General features: G+C 39.7%; 1 protein-coding gene across 3 annotated transcripts in view; it reads left to right on the plus strand.

Moving 5' to 3' along the window:
• The window catches only part of LOC138327563 (inositol polyphosphate-4-phosphatase type I A-like), a 45,736-nt gene that overhangs the window by 9,982 nt on the left and 20,531 nt on the right, over positions 1–15,223 (plus strand). For 2 of the 3 annotated variants that reach the window (XM_069273745.1, XM_069273747.1), the window contains 3 exons: positions 179–281; positions 13,452–13,559; positions 14,381–14,658. In XM_069273745.1, the coding sequence (XP_069129846.1) occupies positions 179–281; positions 13,452–13,559; positions 14,381–14,658 (489 nt within the window). Of the gene's footprint in view, positions 1–178; positions 282–8,791; positions 8,895–13,451; positions 13,560–14,380; positions 14,659–15,223 lie in introns of all 3 variants that reach the window. The other variant, XM_069273746.1, reaches the window with a different exon arrangement.

The raw sequence follows: 15,223 nt of genomic DNA on the forward strand, positions 1-15,223 counted from the left end.
GTTTCCATCAGAATCCATTTGTTCAGATATCATTGCAAGATAATAGTCGCTGTAGAATTTATCATCATACCCTGAATGCATACACCACAAGATATTGCCTGGGCATGGACGTTCTTTCAAAGTTTTATAATTTGAGTGATTGATGCAATAATTATACTGTAAAACCGTTGTGTTTCAGCTGTTACCTTTGGTAGAGGCAGAGCAAGTATCACAAATCACCACATGTGCTGCGACTGTCTCTAAATACATAGACATTCTCAATATTCTGGCTAACTATTCAGGTGGAACGTGATACACTTGGCTATACAGGCAACAGGGTCAGTTCTCTCATCTGGAAACTCTCTTAGTTTTGCAACTAAAAAAAAAACCAAAATGTATATTATGCTTCATTTGTACCTGATCCAAATTTCATTTTTGCCATGTATCTCATTACAAATATTTTCTTGATGATATATGGTTCAGTTTATATCTGTGAAAACAATTTTCTTTTTAAACTTTCCAGAACTATTATGAAAATATTATTATTGTCAGATTCCTGGAATTTGTGATATTGATGTGATGCTGCCTTTCCATTTGATAAAGCTGTGAGTGTCTTCTATGAGTGAACTGACCACTGTTAACATATTTAAAGCTAGTTTGGTAGTGGGCGCATGGTCAGCTATTTGTGTATGCATAGCCTATTGAAGATTTCGGCAAGCGAAAATAATTTGCTTCAGAATGTGTGGTTAAAAAATCATTTCAGACAACGTGTCTTGAATCAATTTCTCTTTTTTAATTTGATGTAACACTTAGCAAAACTTGACAAATTTAGTTGAATTAGATGTAAAAGGCATAAGACAAGTTTTCTTTAGGTGATACAGAAACAGCTAATCAAGTTAGAAACAAGCAAAGTTGCTGGTCTCAATAAAAGCCTGGATGGTTTGATACACTTTGTACAATTAAAGTGTATTATACTGAATCTGAGTTCTTCTGTTACCTGGATTTTGTGGCAAAACAAAACAAAAACCCCAAAAAAACCTGATATCTCTATACAGAATAATAACGACAAGTAAGCTTGAGAAAGTCTTTATGGTTCCTGAAGTGAATTGACTGATATTTTATCTGAAAGTGTAGACATGTAAATAAATCACAAATCAATTGGTGATCAGAATATACAAAATATAGGAGTCAGGCTAATATTATAGGACATGAAAAGTAAATATTTCATGGCCAGCAACCTTGCAATAATAGATTGATTACAGCTAGCAGTAGCTATGGAGGTGTCATTTCTAGGTTAAACTCACCAGTGGTTTTTTGTATCAGATATTCTCATTGGTCAATCCATTGTAGAGATATATGCATCAAATCTTCTTATTGGCTTATTCTTATTGGCCAAGCTATTATTAGAGATATGTGTTAGATGTTCTCATTGGTTATTATGATTGTTTGAACTGCAGCAAAAGAGCAGTGGTCCTGTAAAAATCTTCACACGTTTTTGTAAAGCTCTTTCTTCAATTCCTTGGTATTAAGTGAACTGAAAAACCAATTGGAGAGACAAAAATTGATCGATTGATTGATCTAAGAGAATTGATGCTAGAGCCAGCGTGAACCTACCCAACCTAGAGATGACATCAAACACTTAGATCACTAACACTGTTCCTAACACTAGGTTCTAACTAACCACAACGATTCACACCTAAGTTTATAAATAATGCTTCAAATTGTAGTTGTTATTACTAACTATTAGTGGTGTTTTAACAAAGATGTTAATACAGTCAAAGGGTTGGTAATGGTGAGACTTAACGTTGATGTTAATACAGAGGGTTGGTAATGGTGAGACTTAACGTTGATGTTAATACAGAGGGTGGGTAATGGTGAGACTTAACGTTGATGTTAATACAGAGGGTGGGTAATGGTGAGACTTAACGTTGATGTTAATACAGAGGGTGGGTAATGGTGAGACTTAACGTTGATGTTAATACAGAGGGTGGGTAATGGTGAGACTTAACGTTGATGTTAATACAGAGGGTGGGTAATGGTGAGACTTAACGTTGATGTTAATACAGAGGGTGGGTAATGGTGAGACTAGTGTGTAACTTAACGTTGATGTTAATACAGAGGGTGGGTAATGGTGAGACTTAACGTTGATGTTAATACAGAGGGTTGGTAATGGTGAGACTTAACGTTGATGTTAATACAGAGGGTGGGTAATGGTGAGACTTAACGTGATGATTAATTGATAAGAGGTGGTGGGTAATGGTGAGACTTAACGTTGATGTTAATACAGAGGGTGGGTAATGGTGAGACTTAACGTTGATGTTAATACAGAGGGTTGGTAATGGTGAGACTTAACGTTGATGTTAATACAGAGGGTGGGTAATGGTGAGACTTAAAACGTTGATGTTAATACAGAGGGTGGGTAATGGTGAGACTTAACGTTGATGTTAATACAGAGGGTGGTAATGGTGAGACTTAACGTTGATGTTAATACAGAGGTGGTAATGGTGAGACTTAACGTTGATGTTAATACAGAGGGTTGGTAATGGTGAGACTTAACGTTGATGTTAATACAGAGGGTGGGTAATGGTGAGACTTAACGTTGATGTTAATACAGAGGGTGGGTAATGGTGAGACTTAACGTTGATGTTAATACAGAGGGTGGGTAATGGTGAGACTTAACGTTGATGTTAATACAGAGGGTGGGTAATGGTGAGACTTAACGTTGATGTTAATACAGAGGGTGGGTAATGGTGAGACTTAACGTTGATGTTAATACAGAGGGTGGGTAATGGTGAGACTTAACGTTGATGTTAATACAGAGGGTGGTAATGGTGAGACTTAACGTTGATGTTAATACAGAGGGTGGGTAATGGTGAGACTTAACGTTGATGTTAATACAGAGGGTTGGTAATGGTGAGAGACTTAACGTTGATGTTAATACAGAGGGTGGTAATGGTGAGACTTAACGTTGATGTTAATACAGAGGGTGGGTAATGGTGAGACTTAACGTTGATGTTAATACAGAGGGTGGGTAATGGTGAGACTTAACGTTGATGTTAATACAGAGGGTTGGTAATGGTGAGACTTAACGTTGATGTTAATACAGAGGGTGGGTAATGGTGAGACTTAACGTTGATGTTAATACAGAGGGTGGGTAATGGTGAGACTTAACGTTGATGTTAATACAGAGGGTGGGTAATGGTGAGACTTAACGTTGATGTTAATACAGAGGGTTGGTAATGGTGAGACTTAACGTTGATGTTAATACAGAGGGTTGGTAATGGTGAGACTTAACGTTGATGTTAATACAGAGGGTGGGTAATGGTGAGACTTAACGTTGATGTTAATACAGAGGGTGGGTAATGGTGAGACTTAACGTTGATGTTAATACAGAGGGTTGGGTAATGGTGAGACTTAACGTTGATGTTAATACAGAGGGTGGGTAATGGTGAGACTTAACGTTGATGTTAATACAGAGGGTGGTAATGGTGAGACTTAACGTTGATGTTAATACAGAGGGTGGGTAATGGGAGAGACTTAACGTTGATGTTAATACAGAGGGTGGGTAATGGTGAGACTTAACGTTGATGTTAATACAGAGGGTGGGTAATGGTGAGACTTAACGTTGATGTTAATACAGAGGGTGGGTAATGGTGAGACTTAACGTTGATGTTAATACAGAGGGTGGGTAATGGTGAGACTTAACGTTGATGTTAATACAGAGGGTGGGTAATGGTGAGACTTAACGTTGATGTTAATACAGAGGGTGTGGTAATGGTGAGACTTAACGTTGATGTTAATACAGAGGGTGGGTAATGGTGAGACTTAACGTTGATGTTAATACAGAGGGTGGGTAATGGTGAGACTTAACGTTGATGTTAATACAGAGGGTGGGTAATGGTGAGACTTAACGTTGATGTTAATACAGAGGGTTGGTAATGGTGAGACTTAACGTTGATGTTAATACAGAGGGTGGGTAATGGTGAGACTTAACGTTGATGTTAATACAGAGGGTGGGTAATGGTGAGACTTAACGTTGATGTTAATACAGAGGGTGGGTAATGGTGAGACTTAACGTTGATGTTAATACAGAGGATGGTAATGGTGAGACTTAACGTTGATGTTAATACAGTCAAAGGGTTGGTAATGGTGAGACTTAACGTTGTGATGTTAATACATACAGAGGGTGGGTAATGGTGAGACTTAACGTTGATGTTAATACAGAGGGTGGGTAATGGTGAGACTTAACGTTGATGTTAATACAGAGGGTGGGTAATGGTGAGACTTAACGTTGATGTTAATACAGAGGGTGGGTAATGGTGAGACTTAACGTTGATGTTAATACAGAGGGTGGGTAATGGTGAGACTTAACGTTGATGTTAATACAGAGGGTTGGTAATGGTGAGACTTAACGTTGATGTTAATACAGAGGGTTGGTAATGGTGAGACTTAACGTTGATGTTAATACAGAGGGTGGGTAATGGTGAGACTTAACGTTGATGTTAATACAGAGGGTGGTAATGGTGAGACTTAACGTTGATGTTAATACAGAGGGTGTGGTAATGGTGAGACTTAACTTTGATGTTAATACAGAGGGTGGGTAATGGTGAGACTTAACGTTGATGTTAATACAGAGGGTGGGTAATGGTGAGACTTAACGTTGATGTTAATACAGAGGGTGGGTAATGGTGAGACTTAACGTTGATGTTAATACAGAGGGTGGGTAATGGTGAGACTTAACGTTGATGTTAATACAGAGGGTGGGTAATGGTGAGACTTAACGTTGATGTTAATACAGAGGGTGGGTAATGGTGAGACTTAACGTTGATGTTAATACAGAGGGTGGGTAATGGTGAGACTTAACGTTGATGTTAATACAGAGGGTGGGTAATGGTGAGACTTAACGTTGATGTTAATACAGAGGGTGGGTAATGGTGAGACTTAACGTTGATGTTAATACAGAGGGTGGGTAATGGTGAGACTTAACGTTGATGTTAATACAGAGGGTGGGTAATGGTGAGACTTAACGTTGATGTTAATACAGAGGGTGGGTAATGGTGAGACTTAACGTTGATGTTAATACAGAGGGTGGTAATGGTGAGACTTAACGTTGATGTTAATACAGAGGGTTGGTAATGGTGAGACTTAACGTTGATGTTAATACAGAGGGTGGGTAATGGTGAGACTTAACGTTGATGTTAATACAGAGGGTGGGTAATGGTGAGACTTAACGTTGATGTTAATACAGAGGGTGGGTAATGGTGAGACTTAACGTTGATGTTAATACAGAGGGTGGGTAATGGTGAGACTTAACGTTGATGTTAATACAGAGGGTGGGTAATGGTGAGACTTAACGTTGATGTTAATACAGAGGGTGGGTAATGGTGAGACTTAACGTTGATGTTAATACAGAGGGTGGGTAATGGTGAGACTTAACGTTGATGTTAATACAGAGGGTTGGTAATGGTGAGACTTAACGTTGATGTTAATACAGAGGGTGGGTAATGGTGAGACTTAACGTTGATGTTAATACAGAGGGTTGGTAATGGTGAGACTTAACGTTGATGTTAATACAGAGGGTGGGTAATGGTGAGACTTAACGTTGATGTTAATACAGAGGGTGGGTAATGGTGAGACTTAACGTTGATGTTAATACAGAGGGTGGGTAATGGTGAGACTTAACGTTGATGTTAATACAGAGGGTGGGTAATGGTGAGACTTAACGTTGATGTTAATACAGAGGGTGGGTAATGGTGAGACTTAACGTTGATGTTAATACAGAGGGTGGGTAATGGTGAGACTTAACGTTGATGTTAATACAGAGGGTGGGTAATGGTGAGACTTAACGTTGATGTTAATACAGAGGGTGGGTAATGGTGAGACTTAACGTTGATGTTAATACAGAGGGTGGTAATGCTGAGACTTAACGTTGATGTTAATACAGAGGGTGGGTAATGGTGAGACTTAACGTTGATGTTAATACAGAGGGTTGGTAATGGTGAGACTTAACGTTGATGTTAATACAGAGGGTGGGTAATGGTGAGACTTAACGTTGATGTTAATACAGAGGGTGGGTAATGGTGAGACTTAACGTTGATGTTAATACAGAGGGTGGGTAATGGTGAGACTTAACGTTGATGTTAATACAGAGGGTGGGTAATGGTGAGTTACGTTACTTGATGTTAATACAGAGGGTGGGTAATGGTGAGACTTAACGTTGATGTTAATACAGAGGGTGGGTAATGGTGAGACTTAACGTTGATGTTAATACAGAGGGTGGGTAATGGTGAGACTTAACGTTGATGTTAATACAGAGGGTGGGTAATGGTGAGACTTAACGTTGATGTTAATACAGAGGGTGGGTAATGGTGAGACTTAACGTTGATGTTAATACAGAGGGTGGGTAATGGTGAGACTTAACGTTGATGTTAATACAGAGGGTGGGTAATGGTGAGACTTAACGTTGATGTTAATACAGAGGGTGGGTAATGGTGAGACTTAACGTTGATGTTAAGTTAATACAGAGGGATGTTATCAGAGTGGTAATGGTGAGACTTAACGTTGATGTTAATACAGAGGGTGGGTAATGGTGAGACTTAACGTTGATGTATACAGAGGGTGGTAATGGTGAGACTTAACGTGATGATGGTAATGGTGAGACTTAACAGTTATACAGGGTGGGTAATGGTGAGACTTAACGTTGATGTTAATACAGAGGGTGGGTAATGGTGAGACTTAACTTGATGTTAATACAAGAGTGGACTTAACGTTGATGTTAATACAGAGGGGAGGGTGAGACTTAAGTTGATGTTATACAGAGGGTGGGTAATGGTGAGACTTAACGTTGATGTTAATACAGAGGGTTGGTAATGGTGAGACTTAACGTTGATGTTAATACAGAGGGTGGTAATGGTGAGACTTAACGTTGATGTTAATACAGAGGTGGGTAATGGTGAGACTTAACGTTGATGTTAATACAGAGGGTGGGTAATGGTGAGACTTAACGTTGATGTTAATACAGAGGGTGGGTAATGGTGAGACTTAACGTTGATGTTAATACAGAGGGTGGGTAATGGTGAGACTTAACGTTGATGTTAATACAGAGGGTGGGTAATGGTGAGACTTAACGTTGATGTTAATACAGAGGGTGGGTAATGGTGAGACTATAGTGGTATGTGAGATAACGTTGATGTTAATACAGAGGGTGGGTAATGGTGAGACTTAACGTTGATGTTAATACAGAGGGTGGGTAATGGTGAGACTTAACGTTGATGTTAATACAGAGGGTGGGTAATGGTGAGACTTAAACGTTGATGTTAATACAGAGGGTGGGTAATGGTGAGACTTAACTTGATGTTAATACAGTGGGTGGGTAATGGTGAGACTTAACGTTGATGTTAATACAGAGGGTGGGTAATGGTGAGACTTAACGTTGATGTTAATACAGAGGGTGGGTAATGGTGAGACTTAACGTTGATGTTAATACAGTGGGTGGGTAATGGTGAGACTTAACGTTGATGTTAATACAGAGGGTGGGTAATGGTGAGACTTAACGTTGATGTTAATACAGAGGGTGGGTAATGGTGAGACTTAACGTTGATGTTAATACAGAGGGTGGGTAATGGTGAGACTTAACGTTGATGTTAATACAGAGGGTGGGTAATGGTGAGACTTAACGTTGATGTTAATACAGAGGGTGGGTAATGGTGAGACTTAACGTTGATGTTAATACAGAGGGTGGGTAATGGTGAGACTTAACGTTGATGTTAATACAGAGGGTGGGTAATGGTGAGACTTAACGTTGATGTTAATACAGAGGGTGGGTAATGGTGAGACTTAACGTTGATGTTAATACAGAGGGTGGGTAATGGTGAGACTTAACGTTGATGTTAATACAGAGGGGGTAATGGTGAGACTTAACGTTGATGTTAATACAGAGGGTGGGTGGTGAGACTTAACGTTGATGTTAATACAGAGGGTGGGTAATGGTGAGACTTAACGTTGATGTTAATACAGAGGGTGGTAATGGTGAGACTTAACGTTGATGTTAATACAGAGGGTGGGTAATGGTGAGACTTAACGTTGATGTTAATACAGAGGGTGGGTAATGGTGAGACTTAACGTTGATGTTAATACAGAGGGTGGGTAATGGTGAGACTTAACGTTGATGTTAATACAGAGGGTTGGTAATGGTGAGACTTAACGTTGATGTTAATACAGAGGGTTGGTAATGGTGAGACTTAACGTTGATGTTAATACAGAGGGTGGGTAATGGTGAGACTTAACGTTGATGTTAATACAGAGGGTGGGTAATGGTGAGACTTAACGTTGATGTTAATACAGAGGGTGGGTAATGGTGAGACTTAACGTTGATGTTAATACAGAGGGTGGGTAATGGTGAGACTTAACGTTGATGTTAATACAGAGGGTTGGTAATGGTGAGACTTAACGTTGATGTTAATACAGAGGGTTGGTAATGGTGAGACTTAACGTTGATGTTAATACAGACGGTGGGTAATGGTGAGACTTAACAATGATGTTAATTAGGATTCACTCAGGTGTAACCAAATACAGACTTTGTAATGATGTACATACCGATTAGGATTCACTCTAGCGTAACCAAATACGGACTTTGTATTTTAAAATTACATACAACAAAGACAATCATAGCACTGGAAATGTCTGTCTCAGACATTAACAGATGGTAAGAGTATATTAGATACATGCATTATTTACAAGAATATGTTAATGTGAAACATTATATTTCCACTGTGTCCTTTTGTCATACAATGTTTGGTTTTGTGTTCTGCAGCTGTCAAAGAAGTGGCAGGCTATCAGAAAGGAAGTGTTGGACTTGACAGCTAGTACAGAATCCCTCTTCTCCCATCGCCTGTGTAAATTATCCACACACACAGGTACTCTCACTACACACCTGCCCTACACATATGTTCTCATACACAGGTACATACAGGTACTCACTACACACCTGTCCTACACATATGTTCTCATACACAAGTACATACAGGTACTCACTACACACCTGTCCTCACACAAAGGTACATAGAGGTACTCTCACTACACACCTGCCCTACACATATGTTCTCATACACAAGTACATACAAGTACTCACTACACACCTGTCCTCACACATAGGTACATACAGGTACTCTCACTACACACCTGCCCTGCACATATGTTCTCATACACAGGTACATACAGGTACTCACTACACACCTGTCCTACACATATGTTCTCATACACAAGTACATACAGGTACTCTCACTACACACCTGTCCCCACACACAGGTACACCTTCAAGTTCTGTCACTACACACCTGCCCACACAAATGTACATAGAGATACACTCACTACACACCTGTCCCCACACACAGGTACATACAGGTACTCTCACTACACACCTGTCCCCACACACAGGTATTCACTACACACCTGTCCCCACACACAGGTACTCTCACTACACACCTGTCCCCACACACAGGTACTCTCACTACACACCTGTCCCCACACACAGGTATTCACTACACACCTGTCCCCACACACAGGTACATACATGTACTCTCACTACACACCTGTCCCCACACACAGGTACATACAGATACACTCACTACACACCTGTCCCCACACACAGGTACATACAGGTACTCTCACTACACACCTGTCCCATACAAAGGTACACACAGGTATTCATTACACACCTATCCCCAGACACAGGTACACACAGGTATTTACTACACACCTGTCCCCCCACATAGGTACATACAGGTACTCTCACTACACACCTGTCCCATACACAGGTACACACAGGTATTCACTACACACCTGTCCCCACACACAGGTACATACAGGTACTCTCACTACACACCTGTCCTCACACATATGTTCTCATACACAGGTACACACAGGTATTCACTACACACCTGTCCCCAGACACAGGTACACACAGGTATTCACTACACACCTGTCCCCACACATATGTTCTCATACACAGGTACACACAGGTATTCACTACACACCTGTCCCCACACACAGGTACACACAGGTATTCACTACACACCTGTCCCCCACACACAGGTATTCACTACACACCTGTCCCCACACACAGGTACACACAGGTATTCACTACAGACCTGTCCCCCACACAGGTACATACAGGTACTCTCACTACACACCTGTCCCCACACACAGGTACACACAGGTATTTACTACACACCTGTCCCCACACACAGGTACATACAGGTACTCTCACTACACACCTGTCCTACACATATGTTCTCATACACAGGTACATACAGGTACTTTCACTTAACACCTGCCCTACACATATTTTCTCATACACAAGTACATACAAGCACTCTCACTACACACCTGCCCTTGACACATGTTCTCATACACAAGTACACAGGTATTCTCACTACACACCTGTCTCCACACACAGGTACATACAGGTACTCTCACTACACACCTGTCCCCACACACAGGTACATACAGGTACTCTCACTACACACCTGCCCTACTCAAATGTCCCCACACACAGGTACATACAGGTACTCTCACTACACACCTGCCCTACTCAAATGTTCTCATACACAGGTACATACAGGTACTCTCACTACACACCTGTCCCCACACACAGGTACATACAGGTACTCTCACTACACACCTGCCCTACTCAAATGTTCTCATACACAGGTACATACAGGTACTCTCACTACACACCTGTCCCCACACACAGGTACACATACAGGTACTCTCACTACACACCTGTCCCCACACACAGGTACACACAGGTATTCACTACACACCTGTCCCCACACACAGGTACAGGTACATACAGGTACTCTCACTACACACCTGTCCCCACACACAGGTACATACAGGCACTGTCACTACACACCTGTTCCATACACATGTTCAAATACAAGTACATACAGGTACTCTCACTACACACCTGTCTCCACACACAGGTACATACAGGTATTCACTACACACCTGTCCCCACACACAGGTACATACAGGTATTCACTACACACCTGTCCCCACACACAGGTACATACAGGTATTCACTACACACCTGTCCCCACACACAGGTACATACAGGTACTCTCACTACACACCTGTCCCCACACACAGGTACATACAGGTACTCTCACTACACACCTGTCCCATACACATGTTCAAATACAAGTACAGGTACTCTACAGGTACAGGTACATACAGGTACTCTCACTACACACCTGTCTCCACATACAGGTACACACAGGTATTCACTACACACATGTCCCCACACATGGGTACATACAGGTACTCACTACACACCTATTCCCATACACAGATACTCACAGGTACTAGCTACACCTGTCCCACACACATGTTCATACACAGGTACATACAGGTACTCGCTACACACCTGTTCCCACACACAGGTAGATACATGTACTCACTACACACCTGTCCCACATACATGTTAACATACAGGTACATACTGGTACTCTTACTACACACCTGTCCCCACACACAGGTTCACACAGGTATTCACAACACACCTGTCCCCACACACAGATACATACAGGTTCTCTCACTACACACATGTCCCACACACATGTTCACATACAGGTACATACTGGTACTCTTGCTACACACCTGTCCCCACACACAGGTATTCACAACACACCTGTCCCCACACACAGATACATACAGGTTCTCTCACTACACACCTGTCCCAAACACATGTTCACATACAGGTACATACAGCTACTCTCACTACACACCTGACGCCACACACCTGCCCCCACATACATGTCCGCACACACACACATCTACATACAGGTACTCTGACGATGCTGTTCATCATTGTTAGATATAAATCTCAACACACCTAAATTAACACACAGAATCCAGTCTCCTCCTCAGTATATATTCTGACAGGATCTCACACCTAAGTCATCTGTCTGTTGATTTACACTTTTACAAAGTGTAAATTAATGTTATGGTGCAACTGCCTTTGTCTGGTGTCAGTTTATCAAGTGTTAGAATCATCAAGAAACTCATAGCTAAAATGTAGAGTGTACCTCGATCATGACTCGGCCAACAGCTACCAAGTTGATTCATATGATAATGTGACTTTCATTCCAAGTCAGATTAGTTTAATAAATAGTCTTTGAAAGAATTATTACATATTAGGAATACAACATCCCAGAAAAGAGCAATCCTTTTCGTTTCATTAGAAAGCAGGTGAGTGACACAGGCAAATTAAACATGCATGTATGTATACTGCATACTTATTGTATTACTCCCATACTAAAACACTAACATGTTAAAAACACTGTTATCACTAACAAGTTAAATACACCGCTATGTATATCACTTGCCTGTTTTAGATATTAGTTTAGCACATGTAGTTATGACATTGTTTTTGTGGTGTAAATGCTTAGAATAACCAAGTTATGTAGCAACTTCAGTCATGTGCCATGAAAATAGTCAATGATCTTACAACTATGTAAGAATATAAATATGTATAATTATATAATGGTTAGACTAAGTCTAAATACCACATAGATGATTGCTAGAGAAGCTTATAGAAACGTACATTTCCACGCTTTTGTGCCTATCATATCGTGTGTTAATTATAAGATTAGATGTTCTATGCTACAAGTGTAAATTGTTGGTATCCACATCAGGATAATGTCGTATGGAGAGGTAAATTAACACTATTAATGACGTAGATAATGGCAGGTGTTTGATGTTACTCAAGTATCGTGATAAGTGCATGAAAGTGATTTTGAACAGCGTGATTTTGTTGAATTAAACTGGTGCAATAGGAAGCATTTTGACATCATTGCCTTGTGCTATAAGCTGTTTGATGCTGACAAAACATACACTTAGTCGTGTCATTATCATGGTTATCTTACCTTTACTTACATTATACTTAATGAAGTTTGTTACTTTCAATATGACTGAAAAATGCTTTGGATTTATAGCCCTCAGAGTTTAGACATTTATGATTGAATGAAATCAAGTAGTCTTCCACAAACCTTAGCATGATGATAATACTTATGAATGCAAAAATAATCTAACTGCATGCTATTTATGATACAAGAAAGTTACAGTAATCCTATTAATTTGCCTGATGACTCACAGCTAATCTAGCATCATGCTGCAACCCACAACGTGTATACAATCATACTGCACTCACCATGCTGTTGCTCAATGTATTTTTGTTAAAGAATTTAATTAACTCGACTTAGTTTTGTAATATTATTAGAGACTTTTACTAATGTACAGATACAATTTCATTAATGTCTAAATGATAAAAAATTAATATGTTATGATGATTCTATGCTTTTATTTATTGTAACAAAAATTTAAAACTAAATTTTAATCTTGAAACACTAAGCATTATTTGTGAATTTGTTATGTATAACGTAAATTTTGATCCTTTGGATGTTTGACAGGTCCTCAATTTAAACAGAGTGTAAAGAAGGGTGATAAAGACTTGGAGTTTGTTCCAATTAACCTACATTTACAACGTATGACTGTCATCAACGAGGCGCGAAACAGCAGTAAGTAGGATAGATGTAATCATTTACAGGTATTATACGAGGACCGAAACAGCAGTAAAAACTGGCAATACTTTCTTATCCTACTTTTCTAGTGGATTGTATGTTGTTTGTTCCAAAATATCCAATAATGATAAGTGTTCATTGTTCCTGTACTTTTAATGTGTCTTATCTTGATCTAGTTTTGACATCTTGAAGAATGATTACTTGAAATAAACACCTGACAAGATGCTGTAATTCATCATGCTCTTATAATATATCCTAGCTTGGTACTGTCAGCCAACTAACTTTTGAGTACAATTAAATTTTGCTTATTTTTGTGGGTGGTTCAAATCCGCGAACAATTTAATAGCCATAGAATTGTTCTGAAAGAGATACAGTAGATCAATCGCAATTCTAAATCATGAAATTAAATTAATGTGAAAATGTCTTTAGAGATGAAAACAGGAAAAAAAAAAAAAAAAAATCCAGTAGTGTAGTCATTTGGTAAACATGTAATTTGTATCAACATTTATTTTTTTGCCTCCATTATTAACTGGGCCGAGTGGAACATTCTTTAATATCCATGTCTTTCCCTCTTGTCCAGTCCTATCTGTATTTCATATGGAGATGGGGGCATTTATGTATTATTAAAAATAAGAGAAGATATTTCTAAATGTAGGGATTATGAATGATGACATATTTTTGATGGCTACACAGTACTACAAACAAGTATTATATAGTAATGAGCATTTCCCTGGATCTTTGATAGATTTTTAGTTTTCGAATACATGGATGGGATGATGTTTGTATTTCTAGACTTTGAGAGTGGTTTATTTTGACAGCCGGATGGTATGACATCATCACAGTTGGAGCGTTCACTGCCTATCCTCATAAATATAAACATGGTGGACTGAGGCGAATGCTGCAACAACAACATGATCTCCTGTCAGCCGATGCAACGTTAAGTCGCACGACAAAAATACAGAGGTCATGTGACCTTGTTAATTCTGTGTTAGATCTGAAATCTGTGATTAGCCAATATTGTGAGAAATTGTGTCACGTCGCCATGGCAGGAACAGCGGAGGAACTGAGCATCATCATGGAAAGAGTATCGGAAAAGGTACAACATGTGTTTGTTAACCCCCAGGGTATAAAATAAGGTAAAACATGTGTTTGTTAACCCCCAGGGTATCAGAAAAGGTACAACATGTGTTTGTTAACCCCCAGGGTATCAGAAAAGGTACAACGTGTGTTTGTTAACCTCCAGGGTATAAAAAAAGGTACAACATGTGTTTGTTAACCCCCAGGGTATAAAAAAAGGTACAACATGTGTTTGTTAACCCCCAGGGTATAAAAAAAGGTACAATGTGTGTTTGTTAACCCCCAGGGTATCAAAAAAGGTACAACGTGTGTTTGTTAACCCCAGGGTATAAAAAAGGTACAACATGTGTTTGTTAACCCCCAGGGTATCAAAAAAGGTACAACATGTGTTTGTTAACCCCCAGGGTATCAAAAAAGGTACAACATGTGTTTGTTAACCCCCAGGGTATAAAAAAAGGTACAACATGTGTTTGTTAACCCCCAGGGTATCAAAAAAGGTACAACATGTGTTTGTTAACCCCCAGGGTATCAGAAAAGGTACAGCATGTGTTTGTTAACCTCCAGGGTATAAAAAAAGGTACAAC

This window comes from Argopecten irradians, chromosome 7 (genome assembly GCF_041381155.1).
Source record: "Argopecten irradians isolate NY chromosome 7, Ai_NY, whole genome shotgun sequence".
NCBI lineage: Eukaryota > Metazoa > Mollusca > Bivalvia > Pectinida > Pectinidae > Argopecten > Argopecten irradians.